Source organism: Chlorocebus sabaeus, chromosome 14, assembly GCF_047675955.1.
Source record: "Chlorocebus sabaeus isolate Y175 chromosome 14, mChlSab1.0.hap1, whole genome shotgun sequence".
Taxonomy (NCBI): Eukaryota; Metazoa; Chordata; class Mammalia; order Primates; family Cercopithecidae; genus Chlorocebus; species Chlorocebus sabaeus.
The window spans coordinates 66348406-66362290 of record NC_132917.1 but is presented as its reverse complement, the minus strand read 5'-3'; the positions used below and the strand labels follow the sequence as shown (position 1 = coordinate 66362290).

At 39.3% G+C, this 13885-nt stretch overlaps 1 protein-coding gene across 2 annotated transcripts in view; it reads right to left on the bottom strand.

Moving 5' to 3' along the window:
* The window catches only part of MEIS1 (Meis homeobox 1), a 138258-nt gene that overhangs the window by 60045 nt on the left and 64328 nt on the right, over positions 1–13885 (bottom strand). For both annotated transcript variants that reach the window (XM_007970426.3, XM_007970422.3), the window contains exon 8: positions 245–390. In XM_007970426.3, the coding sequence (XP_007968617.1) occupies positions 245–390 (146 nt within the window). The remainder of the gene's footprint in view (positions 1–244; positions 391–13885) is intronic.

Here is a 13885-nt window from a genome sequence, read left to right as displayed (position 1 = left end):
TGAACACCTAAACCTTTTAACTTACGAAAGTTTACAAAATCGCAATCGTTAATTTTAAATAAAATTTCTCATTTGGGGTATGTATCTAAGAAATAAGTGCTAACACTTTTGCAAAAACTGTGGGAACACAGTTATTTATTAAATATTTCAAGTCCAGAGGGATCAGTTTTTTCTCATTTTTTTCTATAAAAAACTGGTTCATTGTCCATATTTAGTTTACATATGTCATTTAGAATCCACTTACTGTTAGATGCTGGAACAGCCACGCCCTCATGATATTTGTGGCTACTTTGGGAAAGATGCCACGCTTTTTGTGACGCTTTTTGTCCTTATCAGGGTCATCATCGTCACCTGTGCTGGGGGAAGCTACACTGTTGTCCAAGCCATCACCTGCAAACATAGTGAATCAAATTTTGACTGATGCTACCTTGACATGCTTTATTCAAATAGAATGCCTTTGGATATAAACAAAACCAAAAGAGCAAATTTAAATGATTAATAGTTTCTTTGGTACTGTTTTTTTTGCTGTGTTTTGTTTTCCAAAACAAAGAGAAAGAACAAGGCCTAGGCTCAAGAGTAGTCAAGTCTAAAGAACGTCTTCCAAAGAACATTGCCAAAAGTCAAAGGGAACGAGGGAACTATCCAATCCCCTTGTGACTTTGTTGTTATGGTAATTATTCCAATATGTATAGCTGAGACAGGTTAAGCGTAACTCCTACTGGGGAGTTAAACATGGTGGCAGTCATTAGCAGTGGCGCTATGGCTGCCTGGGCATTCAGATCCCACAGTCATTGACATTGACTTGTGAGAAGATTCATTTAAGATATCAACTATTTCCACAAGTGATCTATCTTAAGACTAGTTAAACGAGGATGGGGAAATGTAGGTAATCCATTATATAAGCAGTTTGATGTAGCAATGCTTCAAATAAAATATAATTTTTCTTGTAATAGAGAGAAAGCATCAAGTTTAGTAAGGGAAAAACCCCTGACATAGTTTCTTAATTAAAAAACAATTACTGTGTAAATAAAATAAGGTAATGCTAAATTAACAGTAAATTGGAATTGTATTATACTAATAATTCAGGCAGTTTCTAAAATTCGTGCTAGGTTTAAATTTTTCACACTGAAAAATCACCTGCTAACATATTCCTCTATATTGGATCCTATTTTTCTATTGATTTTTATTATAACATTTACACTCTTTCTTCTAGAAAACATTTTGGCTCTGTGACATAATGAAATTTTTAAAAGTAGTATTTCTCTTTTATAATACCATGTTTAGTAAGAAAAAAACAAAAATTTAACCTGTATAACTGTTCAAAAAAAGTTACAAGGTACAAATGGAAAGTAGGTATTTTTTTGCCTTAACTTCAAAGTCAAAAAGGAAAACAACAAAGGACAAGACCCATTACACTAAAAAGTAGCTTAGCTCAGTCAACCGTTCTCTTAGAAACCGACAGGTTGATCTGGGCCCAAAAGGAAGAGCTATAGCGGCCAGGCTTAGAAATGAGGTAAAAAAAAGTATACCCAAGAGCACATTCACTGGTTAAATAAGTCACTGGAGAGACATCCACATGACCCAAAGAACCTGATAACTTTGGTCACACAAGTTTCCTGCACATAGCCTCAGGTTCATTTCCATGGCTCCATGAATTTCTGTATTTCTCATTTCTGTTATTAGGTCCTACATAAAAAAAATAATTCTCTAGTTCAATTTCAGTTATTTCTGTCTAATCTATAGTAGGTATGTTGCAACTAATCAACTGTTCTTAACAGCTCCCTCAGCAGACCCATCTCTCTCCTGTGAAAAAAAAGAAAAGTGTCCCTCAATTTTTTTTTTTTTAATTGCCTTAACTGGTACTGAGTTGAAGTTTAGAAAGCTTGTTGGGTGAGGAACAGACTAATTCCAACATTTCTAGTATTGTTACAGAATATGCTATAAATGCAAAACTTCTGCAAAACTTTTCTGATTCTAAACTTTTATTCATTAAAAATCCATAATTTTATTATATTTAAAACCCATCTATTTTGTTAAAAGTTTCACAGAATCATAGCTTGTGTTCACTTGGAAAAGATCATGAAAACCCACCACTCCAAAGCCATCACTGTATCAGTGAAGAAAATGCTATGTTCCCTGACTGGGTCAAGGTCATGTACCCTGGCATGGAACTACTGGGGTCTGTGCTGTGCCAGACCCCGGCATCTGTACATCAGCACTCCTTCCACCCAACTAAACTCTTTATTTGCATAACCAAGTATTTTATGAGAGGTCCCCTTGGATTTGCCTAATAAATTCTTTGAAAGTCCAGTATTTAAACAGGCTTTTTATTCAGAGAAGCAATTTACCATATAAAATAACAATTCATTAAAGAAACATGAGAAAAGAAAACAACTCAACAGCATTTAAATTTTCAATGGGCTAATCCACTTTCAATATGCAAAAGGTAACCAAGGAAAGGACACATACGACTTGATCATTGATTAAAAATGAAAAGCTTATAACCTAACAATACTGTTTTCACCACCTCCCCATGATTATTTTCCACCTTTAAAAAAAATAGCCTTTTTATCCACCTCAAACCCCTTCAGATTAATTTAGCAAGCAATGCCTAGTGCCTGCCTAGAAGAGAATTCATTGATAATTTATGGAAATATCTACTATAATCCAGCAGAGATGACTTTTTTCCAGCTTTGTGCATCAATAGATAATCAAGGCCTTAAAGCAACCTTAGCTTCCCATTACCTCAGGCAAAAGAATTCCTGAAAGCGTGCCTTGAGGGCACCTGAATTATATACTCCATTAGGAGAGGAAGGCTTTCTGCATTCCATGTGTAACACTCACCAGAACCTTTCCTGTTTATTTCTGCTGTATGAAAGCAGAAGCATTAGGAACAGAATTTTTTAAGTGAAGACTTATGTAGATACAATGGAGAAACCTTTCAAGCAGGAGCCAGATCACCCCCTTCAGTCCCTGGCAGTGACCTCTCCTGAATAAAAGGTTTCTATTACATCATTAGCTCAAGCCAAAAACAGCCTTGGCTTAATGCACAGTTTGTTCTTCCTACTGTTTTTAGGCAAATACAGCTACTTTACTCCCATCTGGGAGGGAAATTACACTGCTGGGTTGTAATCTAAGACAAGATTTTCATTGGAAGCAAATGCTTTCAATCCAGTGTAAATACTGGTGCATGTTCAGAAAAGCCTAAAACAATAAACCCTGCTCCTTTCCGACACAAGTTAGGGAAATGGAGAAGATGGAGAAGGAGAAGAGCATAATAAAACAGACTATTCTAAAAGCAAACACTTTCATAGATTTTAATAAATTGTTTAACCTCTTCCACTTTCTAAAATTGAAAATTGATCTGGAAATGTCTCAACCTCAGAGGAAAGTCTAAATGGTCAATTGTACCTTTAGCATTTCCATTCACTTCGCAATTTGATATAGTCACCTCATTGTGGTCTCTCGAGAATTTCTTTCCTTTTTTATTTTTGAGATCACTAAACAAACTTGGAGAACCGCCGGCCGACCACACGGCAGCAGGCAGCAGCTCTGAACCACATTTGTAAAATGTCAGCAGTGACTTCATTCCTGGAGCTGACTTCTCCTGCCGCCAAATGAAGGCAAACTGAAAAGGTGGAAATAATCATAAAAATGATGCTAGTCCATAAACAAGCTTACAGCCTCATTAGGATAGCAGTAGGCTCCAGTGGGTGATTTATGCTCGTTTTGCTGATGCTATGAGGAAATGCCATAGGGCGACTTTAGCCAACCGCTAATGGTTTCTGACAGCTTCTTAGCAACTAGTGCAAGCAACGTTGTGGCGTTTGCTAGTGACAGAAACTGAAAATGTCATATTATCTGCCCATGTGTCATGAAGTCCGTGTGGCAATTAACTAGCAGGCCAGTGACTGAGGGGCCAGAGGCTCCTGAAAATGGCCTTTGGCTATGCAGAGGCAGCCGCTGGGGCTGCGCACACACAGGCCGCACATATGCAACATTCTAATGCAGAAATCCACTCCCTGCAACTTCCTGGGCTCTGATGAGACCGGGCCACTCCAATCTCTTTTTTCCCCCTCAGTGAAGTGAAACTCTGGGTTCCTCTCTCTCTAGGCACAGGCTCGGGCATTATCAGAAGACTAAAGCAATCTGCTTTGATATGATTATCCGAATGGCTCCTTAATTGGCACTACCTGGTTCTGTGCCTCTTGGATGCTGGACTCAAAGGTGCTAGCTACAGTACTTTGCTACTCTCTCACAAATTAGTCTAAAAGGATTTAAGATCACTGGAGCAGACTCATTGCCTGTCAGATTTCAAGGAGCAGAGGAACTCTGCACAGCAACAAGACACTATTTAAAAAACACCAGGTTTCTAACGAGCAGGGGGAGAATCTTGGCCACACTTTTCAGTTTCCGAGCTATCAAAACCATGCACTATATGTCAAACTGTCAAACCTTTCAGCGTGGGCCATTTGCCCTTTCAAATAATATTTAAGAATTGTTTTTACAAAATTTTATAGGCCATGGTCTAGTGAAAGAGGCCAACCAACAAAGAAAGGAATTTGTACTACAATTCGTCTACGGACAATTTCTTGTGAGACCTGGGCCTGTCCCTACGGAGCAAGGCAGGTGACCTGTGGCAGCTCCCAGGCTGTCAGAGAGCTCAGATTTCAAACACGCTCAACTCAAACATCCCGAGTCGCCTATTTAAGCATGCCCAGGCATTTAGACTGTGCTATCTCGTGCCTTTCAAGGCAGGATAAAGCGGCATTTATCGTATTCAGGCCATTCAATGGGTCAGACTGACCGTGTCAGCAGGGGCTCCTCTCCGGCAGGTCAAAGCCTTGCTCCCATTTTTTTCTCTCTCTACTAACTCCTTCTGTCCTCTCAGGACTGCTGTTCCCCTAAACCTACTCAGAGTGAGACAACAAAACCCAAAGCAGCTCCTAAGATTTACATCACAACTGATCAGTACTTCCTGTGTCAGTGGGCCATCAGGTAAAAATAAAATGGGTTGTCTGTCAGAGGGTTCTTTATGTCACAGAAGCAAAACTCCTAATTAAGGAGATGAACTTTCGACTGCCAGGGCGAATGAACGTGTAAGGTTGCAGACCCCCTTGTTTTTCTAGGAGCCATGCTGGAAGCCACAGTGACTTCAAGATCATTTTCATTTACAATTTTGTATTGAGACTCCGTAGTTTTGGGCCATATCCTCTCTTTAAACTTTACTTTTCTCTTCTTCCGAGGAATAGTGTTTAATCCCAAAATGTACCTAGACTCAAAAATCAGGCCATTTATAGTTGTATCTTTTGATACTGAGTAAACTCTGTTGTGCCTTGAAAGTTTTCCAAATGGTCCATTCAAAAGTATGCTTATGAATGTATAGCTCCTGTTGTAAGGTGGCTACATTTTCATGCAAATAGGATATTGTTGCATGATCTGATTGTCAGCAGAAAGAAAGCTCAATATGAAGGTTTCTTTTTTTCTCTTGCATGTTTCTCCCATAGAGTATCTACATGAGGGAAAATGGCATCTCACCCCTTAAAAAGTGTGTAGAACATCCCTGCCTTGCTCGTGGCAGCTGACACAAACATCCCATCAATATGGAAAGGCTGTTTCCTTTATAGTGGCCTATTTGGGTGTGCCTGATGTCCAGGGTTATTAGGAAAAATGTAATAACTACCCCAAACCTATTTCTCCAGGACATGGTTGAGTCTAGGTAGCCAGAATTCAGGTGGAATAATGTTTCTGTGGCATGTTAAGAGGATAAATGGTGAGAATTATAGACATCCCTTCTTCAGGAACTAGCTGGAATACTTCAGGGGTCTTAAGGAGATGTTTTATCTTCATTTAGAATGTATAATAGCTGCCAGAATGATTTTTCTAAAGCACACATCTGATCATATCACCCTGGTACTTAAAATCCTTTGGTGGCTACCCTTTGCCTTCAGAATAAAGGTTATGCTTCTTAGCCTGGCGTGGAAGGCTTTTCACGATCTCTCTCCTGGGTGTTTTTCCAGCCTAGCATTTGCCAAGTCCCCATATGCACTGGCACTCACAGCCCCATCACCAGTCCTGAGCAGACTTGAAGTTCTCATGGCACCATGCACTGCTCTCTCTACCTCTTTGAATTTCCTTATGCTAGTCCCTTTCCCTGCAGCAGTCTTCCCTTGCTTCCCCTAATGACATGACAAACTTCCTGGTGACCTTTATGGCTCAGCTCAATAGCCATCTCCTCTAAGAGGTATTTGCTGGACTATAGCTGATTTGGTGACACCCCAATCCCACCCACCAACTGGGTGATTTTTCTTTTCCTGGCATTCCTCCATCCTAACACTCTGCTAAAACTCTTTATTTCCATATATCTTTCCCTGATTTGACTACAGGGTCTGAGAAGGCAGGGACCAAGTCATGCACCTCTCTGCTCTCAAATCCTGGTGTTACTCCAGTGTACAGTGTACAAACTTGTTCATCGCTTATAAAATGAAAAAATGAATGTATCTTTTACACTATAGGAAGAAAACCATAGTTTCCATTTTCATCCCTTACATTTCTTTCTGAAACATACCTAAATTAAACTCTTGAAAAACATTCACCAATGAAAATTAATAAACAACTATAAGAAAACATACAAGAAATACATTCCCCAGAGCTGGGATATTTCTTCTAAACCTTTAAGATCATCTTGCACCAAAGATGGACTAAGAGTTAAGGTATCAGAATCCTTCATGATGTCTACCGTAGCCTTTCAGAAATATATCACTACTTTCTGCAATTATAATTTAAAATCATTTACTTAACTAAAATTTCTTGCTGTTTATGCATCTTTTCTGAGCAAAGGTTGTTTCTTTCTGAATTTTTTCCCAGTGAATTAATTATATCCCCCTCTTTACACATTTCCCAGGTTTACCATAGCTGAGAAACTCAGTTGTTTCTAAGCAGACAATTTGATCCTCAGCTCAAACTTCAGGCCAGCATTTTAAACATCAAACATCTGATGTTAAATATATAAAACTCTAGAACTCTGGCTTTCCTTGATTTTTTTCAAGTAATTGTATTAGCTTTTCCCTGAAGACATAATACAGCCCCTTAAGTCTTTTCTTTTTTTCTTTTTTAAGAGAGAATGTCTCACTCTGTTACCCATACTGTAGTGTAGCGGTGTGATCATAGTTCACTGCAGCCTCAAACTCCTGGGCTCAAGGGATGTTCATGCCTCAGCCTCTAGAGTAGCTAGGACTACAGGTGCATGGCACCACGCCCAGTTAATTTTTGGTAGAGACGGGGTCTCACTGTGTTTCCCAGGCTGGTCTCAAACTCCTGGCCTCAAGCAATCCTCCTGCCTCAGCCTTCCAAAGTACTTGGATTATCTGTCTAGCTAACCCCTTAAATCTTATTACACATTTTCAAGAGAGACACACTATACTTCATATGTATATGAAGTATACAACTCTGTAGCCAATATACAAATATGTAACGATCCAAGTTTATCTTTAATTAGGATTCTGTTAACTCCTCGGCCTCACTTTTGTATCTCCTCTTATCTGTAGATATTTAAGGCTCCTTGTTCTTCTTAGCTCAAAGTGATTCCCAGTTAATCAAAGGAAAACAACAAAAGATGGCACACTCTCATATATTTTACCACCCACAGCTTTCCTGAAAAATTTGAAGCAGTTCCTTTGGAAACCAAAATAAAGAGGTAGATGTGGGCACCTGCTGTGGCAGAGCTAAGTTCTAGAAGAGGCTTAACGAGTGCACTGTAGTACAGACATATCAGTGGCAATGACGGAAAAGATGGAGCTAAGAATGATGGGGCTGTAGATTAAGAATATACAAACTTTAAATAAATGTATTATTGGCACTTATAACAAGAAATGGCTCAATAAGCTTCCTAAAGTTGGCTCCACAGAGATCTGCCATCAAGTTTTTCCTTTCTAGCAGAATTTAGGTTTCTTAAATGTTAAGAAACCTTTAAGAAACCGAAATTCTGCTAGAATTTAAGAAATTCTAGAAATTGTTAATAGTTAGGCCGGGCACGGTTGCTCACGCCTATAATCCCAGCATTTTGGGAGGCCGAGGCGGGCAGATCACCTGATGTCAGGAGTTCAGAAGCAGCCTGGCCAACACAGTGAAAGCCCATCTCCACTAAAAAAATACAAAAATGGGCCAGGTGCAGTGGCACGCGCCTGTAATCCCAGCTACTCGGGAGGCTGAGGCAGGAGAATCACTTGAACCCAGGAGGCGGAGGTTGCAGTGAGCTGAGATCGCATCACTGCACTCCAGCCTGGGTGACAGAGCAAGACTCCATCTCAAAAAAAGAAAGAAATTGTTGATAGTTAACCAGTGTGGAACGAACTCACAGCCTTTTTCTGCCCTTTAGTGGACTCTTGACATCACAGAAATCTAAAGGAAGACATGGAGAGTCAGAGACTGGAGAAAATGCTTCTTCCTGTGAATTTACTGCTCCCCCTCCTCCGCTAAAGGGTAAAATGTAGCATTTAAAAATACGCCCCATATATGTAACCATCTTTTGCATAAAGTCATTCTTGTTATTCGTTCATTCAGTTAACAAAAGCATATCGATGTCTCCAACACTAGGCCAACACTTAGGGACATAAATGGCGAACAAAATCAGAAGGAGTGTCTGTTTCTATCAAGCTTTCCAGTTAGAGGGCACTAAAGTTAAATTAATTACAGTAATAAATGTACAACTGCAAACTGAAGCTCTTAATTGGAAAAAAGTACACATCTCTGAGTGCGTGAAACAAAAAGACTTGACTTAGGCTGGAGTGATCTTGAGCAGAAATCTAAAGGGCGGAGAAAAGTCAACTACATGTAGTGGGCAGCCTAAAAGGGGAGAGGGCAGAGGCAAGCATTCCAGGCCAAAGGAAGAACATGTACCAAGGCCTTGTGTGGCTGGAGGATCTGGAACCTGGGAAAGCAAAACACGATGAGGCTGGAGAGATAAGAGGAGCAGGTTGTAGGTGTTCATTCCCAGGGTTCTGAGAGTCATGACCTATCAGTGAGTCATCAGTATCTATGGAGTCATGAGTGTTCTCTCCATTGAATGCCCTAATACGATGTAAATTTTGTCAAGCAATGCCTCACTCCCCAGTCTCTTTCTAGTTCAACCTAACAAATCACCTGATTGCAAACGAAGATTAAAGAATGGGGGACAATGGAAAAGCAATGAGTCCATTCAGGTAGACCCCAATTTAGGCACAGATTCCATTCTGACATGAATTGGTAAGTTGTCCTCTTGGACATTTCAAATGCATTTTTGCATGGAAGCCAGTTGTGAATGCTGTCAGGTTCCAAAGCCAGCTCAGCAAAGTAAAGGTAATTATTAAGTGAATAAAGCTCTAACTGATATCTGAGCTCTGGGTGCAGGAAGAAAGTATAAGAGGGAAGAGGAGTTTCTTCTTATAATCCTGTGCACACAGCCAGTCTAGAAAAATGTTAAACTATGTGCAATTGCCCTGAGCACCTCCCTTTCTGTATCTTTCTTCCACTGCATAGTATCCCTCCCCTAGAGTTTCCACATGCTCCAGTGCTTTGAAGAGGCTCTTGGCCTCCCACTATGGTTACCTCACCTGGACCCATTCTTCTCCTGCTCTGAATTGACCCTCATCATCTCCCAACAATCAAAATGCCCATCGTTGCAGGCTTGTTGATACAAGCCAGACTTCAGGTAAAAGCCATCTCAAAGAACTAATTTGGATGGGAATAAAATGACTGATGCCCTCCTCACCTTCCCAAAAACGTTGGCATCTTTAAAAGATCTGTTATTGCAAATGAGTGAATCTTTAAATGGCAGAATTTTAGGTAAAGTAATAAGTAAAGGTTTCTAAAACATGCAGCTCCTGTTAGGATTTGTTTTTTTAATCAACAGATGCCATTCTTATAAAAGAGTTCATGGTCAGCTTCCAAACCGATCATTACATTCTGCCGTCCCTCCCCTCCATTCCCCTCTGTTTCCCCACAATCCCTGCCATTTACACCTGCCTAGATTTGGGAAGCCATGTGTTTCTGACCACTTCAAGTTTTTCCATAGGAATTGCAGTGACAGTAAAATGAGTTCTGTGGATGTAACACAATGAGATACAAGTAAGAGATCTAGGCTGAACATCTGTATGTATATCTAGGTCATTCATAATTTGAGTATTTATAAGTCAGGGATTTCTACCCTGTTGAAATAAATGTGGAATAACTTCTTTACTATAAATAATTCCTTCAATTAAGCTTCTATCACTTCATGAGTCTTCACTTTCAACACAAATAATGTATAAAACATAACTGGGTGAAAAACATGGAAAGAAATCAAATAACTGAGACCCAGAATGAAAATATTTACTAGGTTTTCATAGAATGAAAAAAAAAATTGTCAAAATGTGAATGTGCATTGGATGGGATTAAAGGAAAATAGCAGACTTTCTACATTCATAAAAATTAAGAATTGTCCATTGGAGTTTGTCAGTGTTCAGATTTATAGTTTGCTTAAGATTTATTTTATGTAAGTGTTCATATAAGTAAAGTACCATGGACACATACAACATACACCAAGAAACTGGATAAATTTTCCAAGTTTTTTTTTTTTTCTGAATCATTTTACTTTGTTCTTTTGAGATAGGAATACCTTTTCCTAGTAATTCAATATGACTTTTTGACTTGAATTCCCCTCAGGGGAACAACAGCAAATTAGTTGCCTACACACAGAGGACAAACAGAAATGATGAATAGGAAAGAAAAAAAAAAACACACAGATTTTACTCATTTTTCATCTATTCAGCATTTTTTTTTTACAGCTAAATGCCCTGAAAAAATCCCTGCAAAAACAGCATAACTTTTTAATGGAGTCTTAGAAACTTCAGGATGTGAGTACACTGCAAAATATTACTGAAATCTATATATTTACATTATCAGTAAAACAAAATGGAAATCCTCCAATCTTTTTCTCAGGAAATAAAGAAAATACACTTTCAAGTGCAAAGGTAAAACAGTACAAAAGTCATAAACTTTTATTTTGAATCAACAGCTCAGAAAGAATTTTAGGAACCAGTACCTTGCCTATTTATTAAAGTTATTTTAGTAATGCTAGTTCGTTGCTCATAATATGCTCCCCAAAATACATATAAATGCTCTATTAATGAATGGTCATAAACTTCTACATACCCACATAAATCGATCATTTTAGGGAAAAAAGTGTCCCATATAGGATCTCACAGACAGACACACACACACGAGCACACACACACAAACACAAATACACACACACACAGACATACACACAAACACATTTATTTTTGTGATATCTGCAAAAGCTTGCTATATAATTTAGTTTTAAACTTCTATATTACTCTGCATATGTATTTATTATGCATGTATGTATGTGTATATATACAAACACTTTTACATGACAAGATAGCATTTATTTATCTGAGGTCACGTTTTCAACAAACTCAATTAAATAAAATACACTTGAAAAGTAGGATGTGAAAAATAAAAAAGCTGGCCGGGCACAGTGGCTCATGCCTATAATCTCAGCACTTTGGGAGGCCAAAGTGGGTGGATCACTTGAGGTCAGGAGTTCTAGACCAGCCTGGCCAAGATGGTGAAACTCCGCCTCTACTAAAAATACAAAAATTAGCTGGGCATGGTGATGTGCACCTGTAATCCCAGCTACTTGGGATGCTGAGGCAGGAGAATCTCTTGAACCTGGGAGGCAAAGGTTGCAGTGAGCTGAGATCGAGCCACTGCACTCCAGCCTGGGTGACAGAGTGAGACTGTGTCACAATAAAAAACAATTTAAAAATCAATAAAAATTAAAAAAGCTTTCTGACATCCAGATTAGAAGCAGTGCTTCTCAACATGGGCTACATTTAAATCATGTGGTAGCTTTTACAAATCCTGATGCCTACACTGCACTCAAGACCAATTAAATCAGTTTGGGAGGTGGGGTAAGTTTTCAGCATTAGTGACTCTTAAAGCTCCAAGTTGATTATAAAATACAGCCAAGCTTGAGAACCAATGGATTACAATCATAGATTATATGTGGTAAAAGCTCATATATTTTCTACAGAGAAATGACCATAAGACCCTCAAAGAACAGTTACATTTAATTTAGATGCAGTTCTCAAGTTTGCTCATCTAGCTTCTAGCTTCATAGTTTGTAGGCTGAGAGCTTTGTAAAAATATAAGATGATAAAGAGGCAAAAGACAAGAACCTAAAAGGCATTGCACACAAGGCCCTTTTAGCATAGGGAAAAAAAAGCCATAGAAATGTTTAACAGGCTGCGTAAACAAGGAAATATATAGCACAGTGCATAAACTCATACGTCCACTGACTTTAAAAATTATTTTTAAGTGTTATAATCAGATATGAGAGAGTTATGTGTAGAGTGGAAACATTTTCATCAAGAATGTCCCTAAAAGTTATAATATTTTAAAAGGTACAATTCTGTTCATCCGGACCACATCTTTCCTGATTGACACCAGATACACCAGGATAATACGTCTGTATTCTGTAGAAGCTTTTTTTTTTTTTTTTTTTTACCTATGTACCCTCACTTTGCTGGTCTGTGTGGCTAGACAGACCAGAGCCTGCACAGCAATGAGCATTATGAGTTGGCTACATGGGTTGCAACCAGTCCACTGTCTGGCTCTCCCTGGCTTCTTGGGAATCTTCTCTCAAGGCACTCTCCTGTTCATCCCTCACTGATGCCTTTCTATTATGTTTTCAGCCTGTAAGAAGGTGCGGGGAAGGTAAAGGTGTGTGCAGATAGGGCAACCTGAGAGTTAATGACAGAGAATGAGGGATGAGAGAGTCAATCCTAGGATCAGGCAGAAGTTGGAAGGAAAGGAAATGCCAAGGGTCAAGCGGGAAAAAAAGAGATGCTATTCTGTCTAGGTAGATTTCTTTGCAGACAAAGTGAAATGGAAGAAGATTGTGAAAGGTGGATTAGCAAGTGTGTGGGGAGAATGAACATATATTAAATATAGCTAGAAGAAAAGTGTGCAAGAAAGAAGTTGGGATGAAAAAAATAAAGACTTATTATTCTCTTACTGCAAATCTATCTGAAAATCCAATCATTTCTCAAAACAAAGGTTGAGAATTACTGGCATGCGTCAATGATTGCATCTGATCTTCTCTCCTTTGATTAGCTGAGGCTACAGTTCTTTTGTGAATTTGTAGTGCCACTCAAACCTGCCACTCGGTTAGTTAGGGACACGGACTTGTTTGAGAATAATTGTACTTCACAAAGTTTGGTTACTTTGGTGGGCACAGTAAAGATAAAAGTAACTTTCTAGAGCACTGCTGCTCAAACTTTCACGTGCATGCGAAACAGCTGGGATCTTGTTAAAATGCAGATTTAGATTCAGTAGGGAGGAGCTTGAGATTCTGCATTTCTAACGAGCTCCCAGGGACTGCCTAGGCCGCACTGCCAGTCCAAGGACCACACCGTGCATCTTAACAAGGTTCTGGAGAATCTTCCCCTCAGGGCAAATGAAGCTAGAAAGTGTGTTGGGTGCACATGAATGCCTCACTGCAGTGGGATGTGGGGACAGCCTCCAGTCACTCCAGGCAAAGAAGACTGTAGCTGCACCCACTGGACAAGAATGGGACAAGGCTCCTCTGAGCCCCATTTTGAGTAGGTGATCTCATGGGTATCTCTAAGACTAACTGACCTATCAGAACAAGCCAGGATGAATCCCAGCTCCTCCTATTAGCACTGCAGGCCTCTCTCCCCTTTATCTCCTCAACCTGTACAATACCTCACTTCTTGCCTCCTACGTTGGAGGTATTATAAGAGAATAGCTTAGCTTCTTGGGTTCTTTGTCTGGGCTCATGTAAATCCCAGCTTTACCACTTAATAGCTGTGTGACCCTG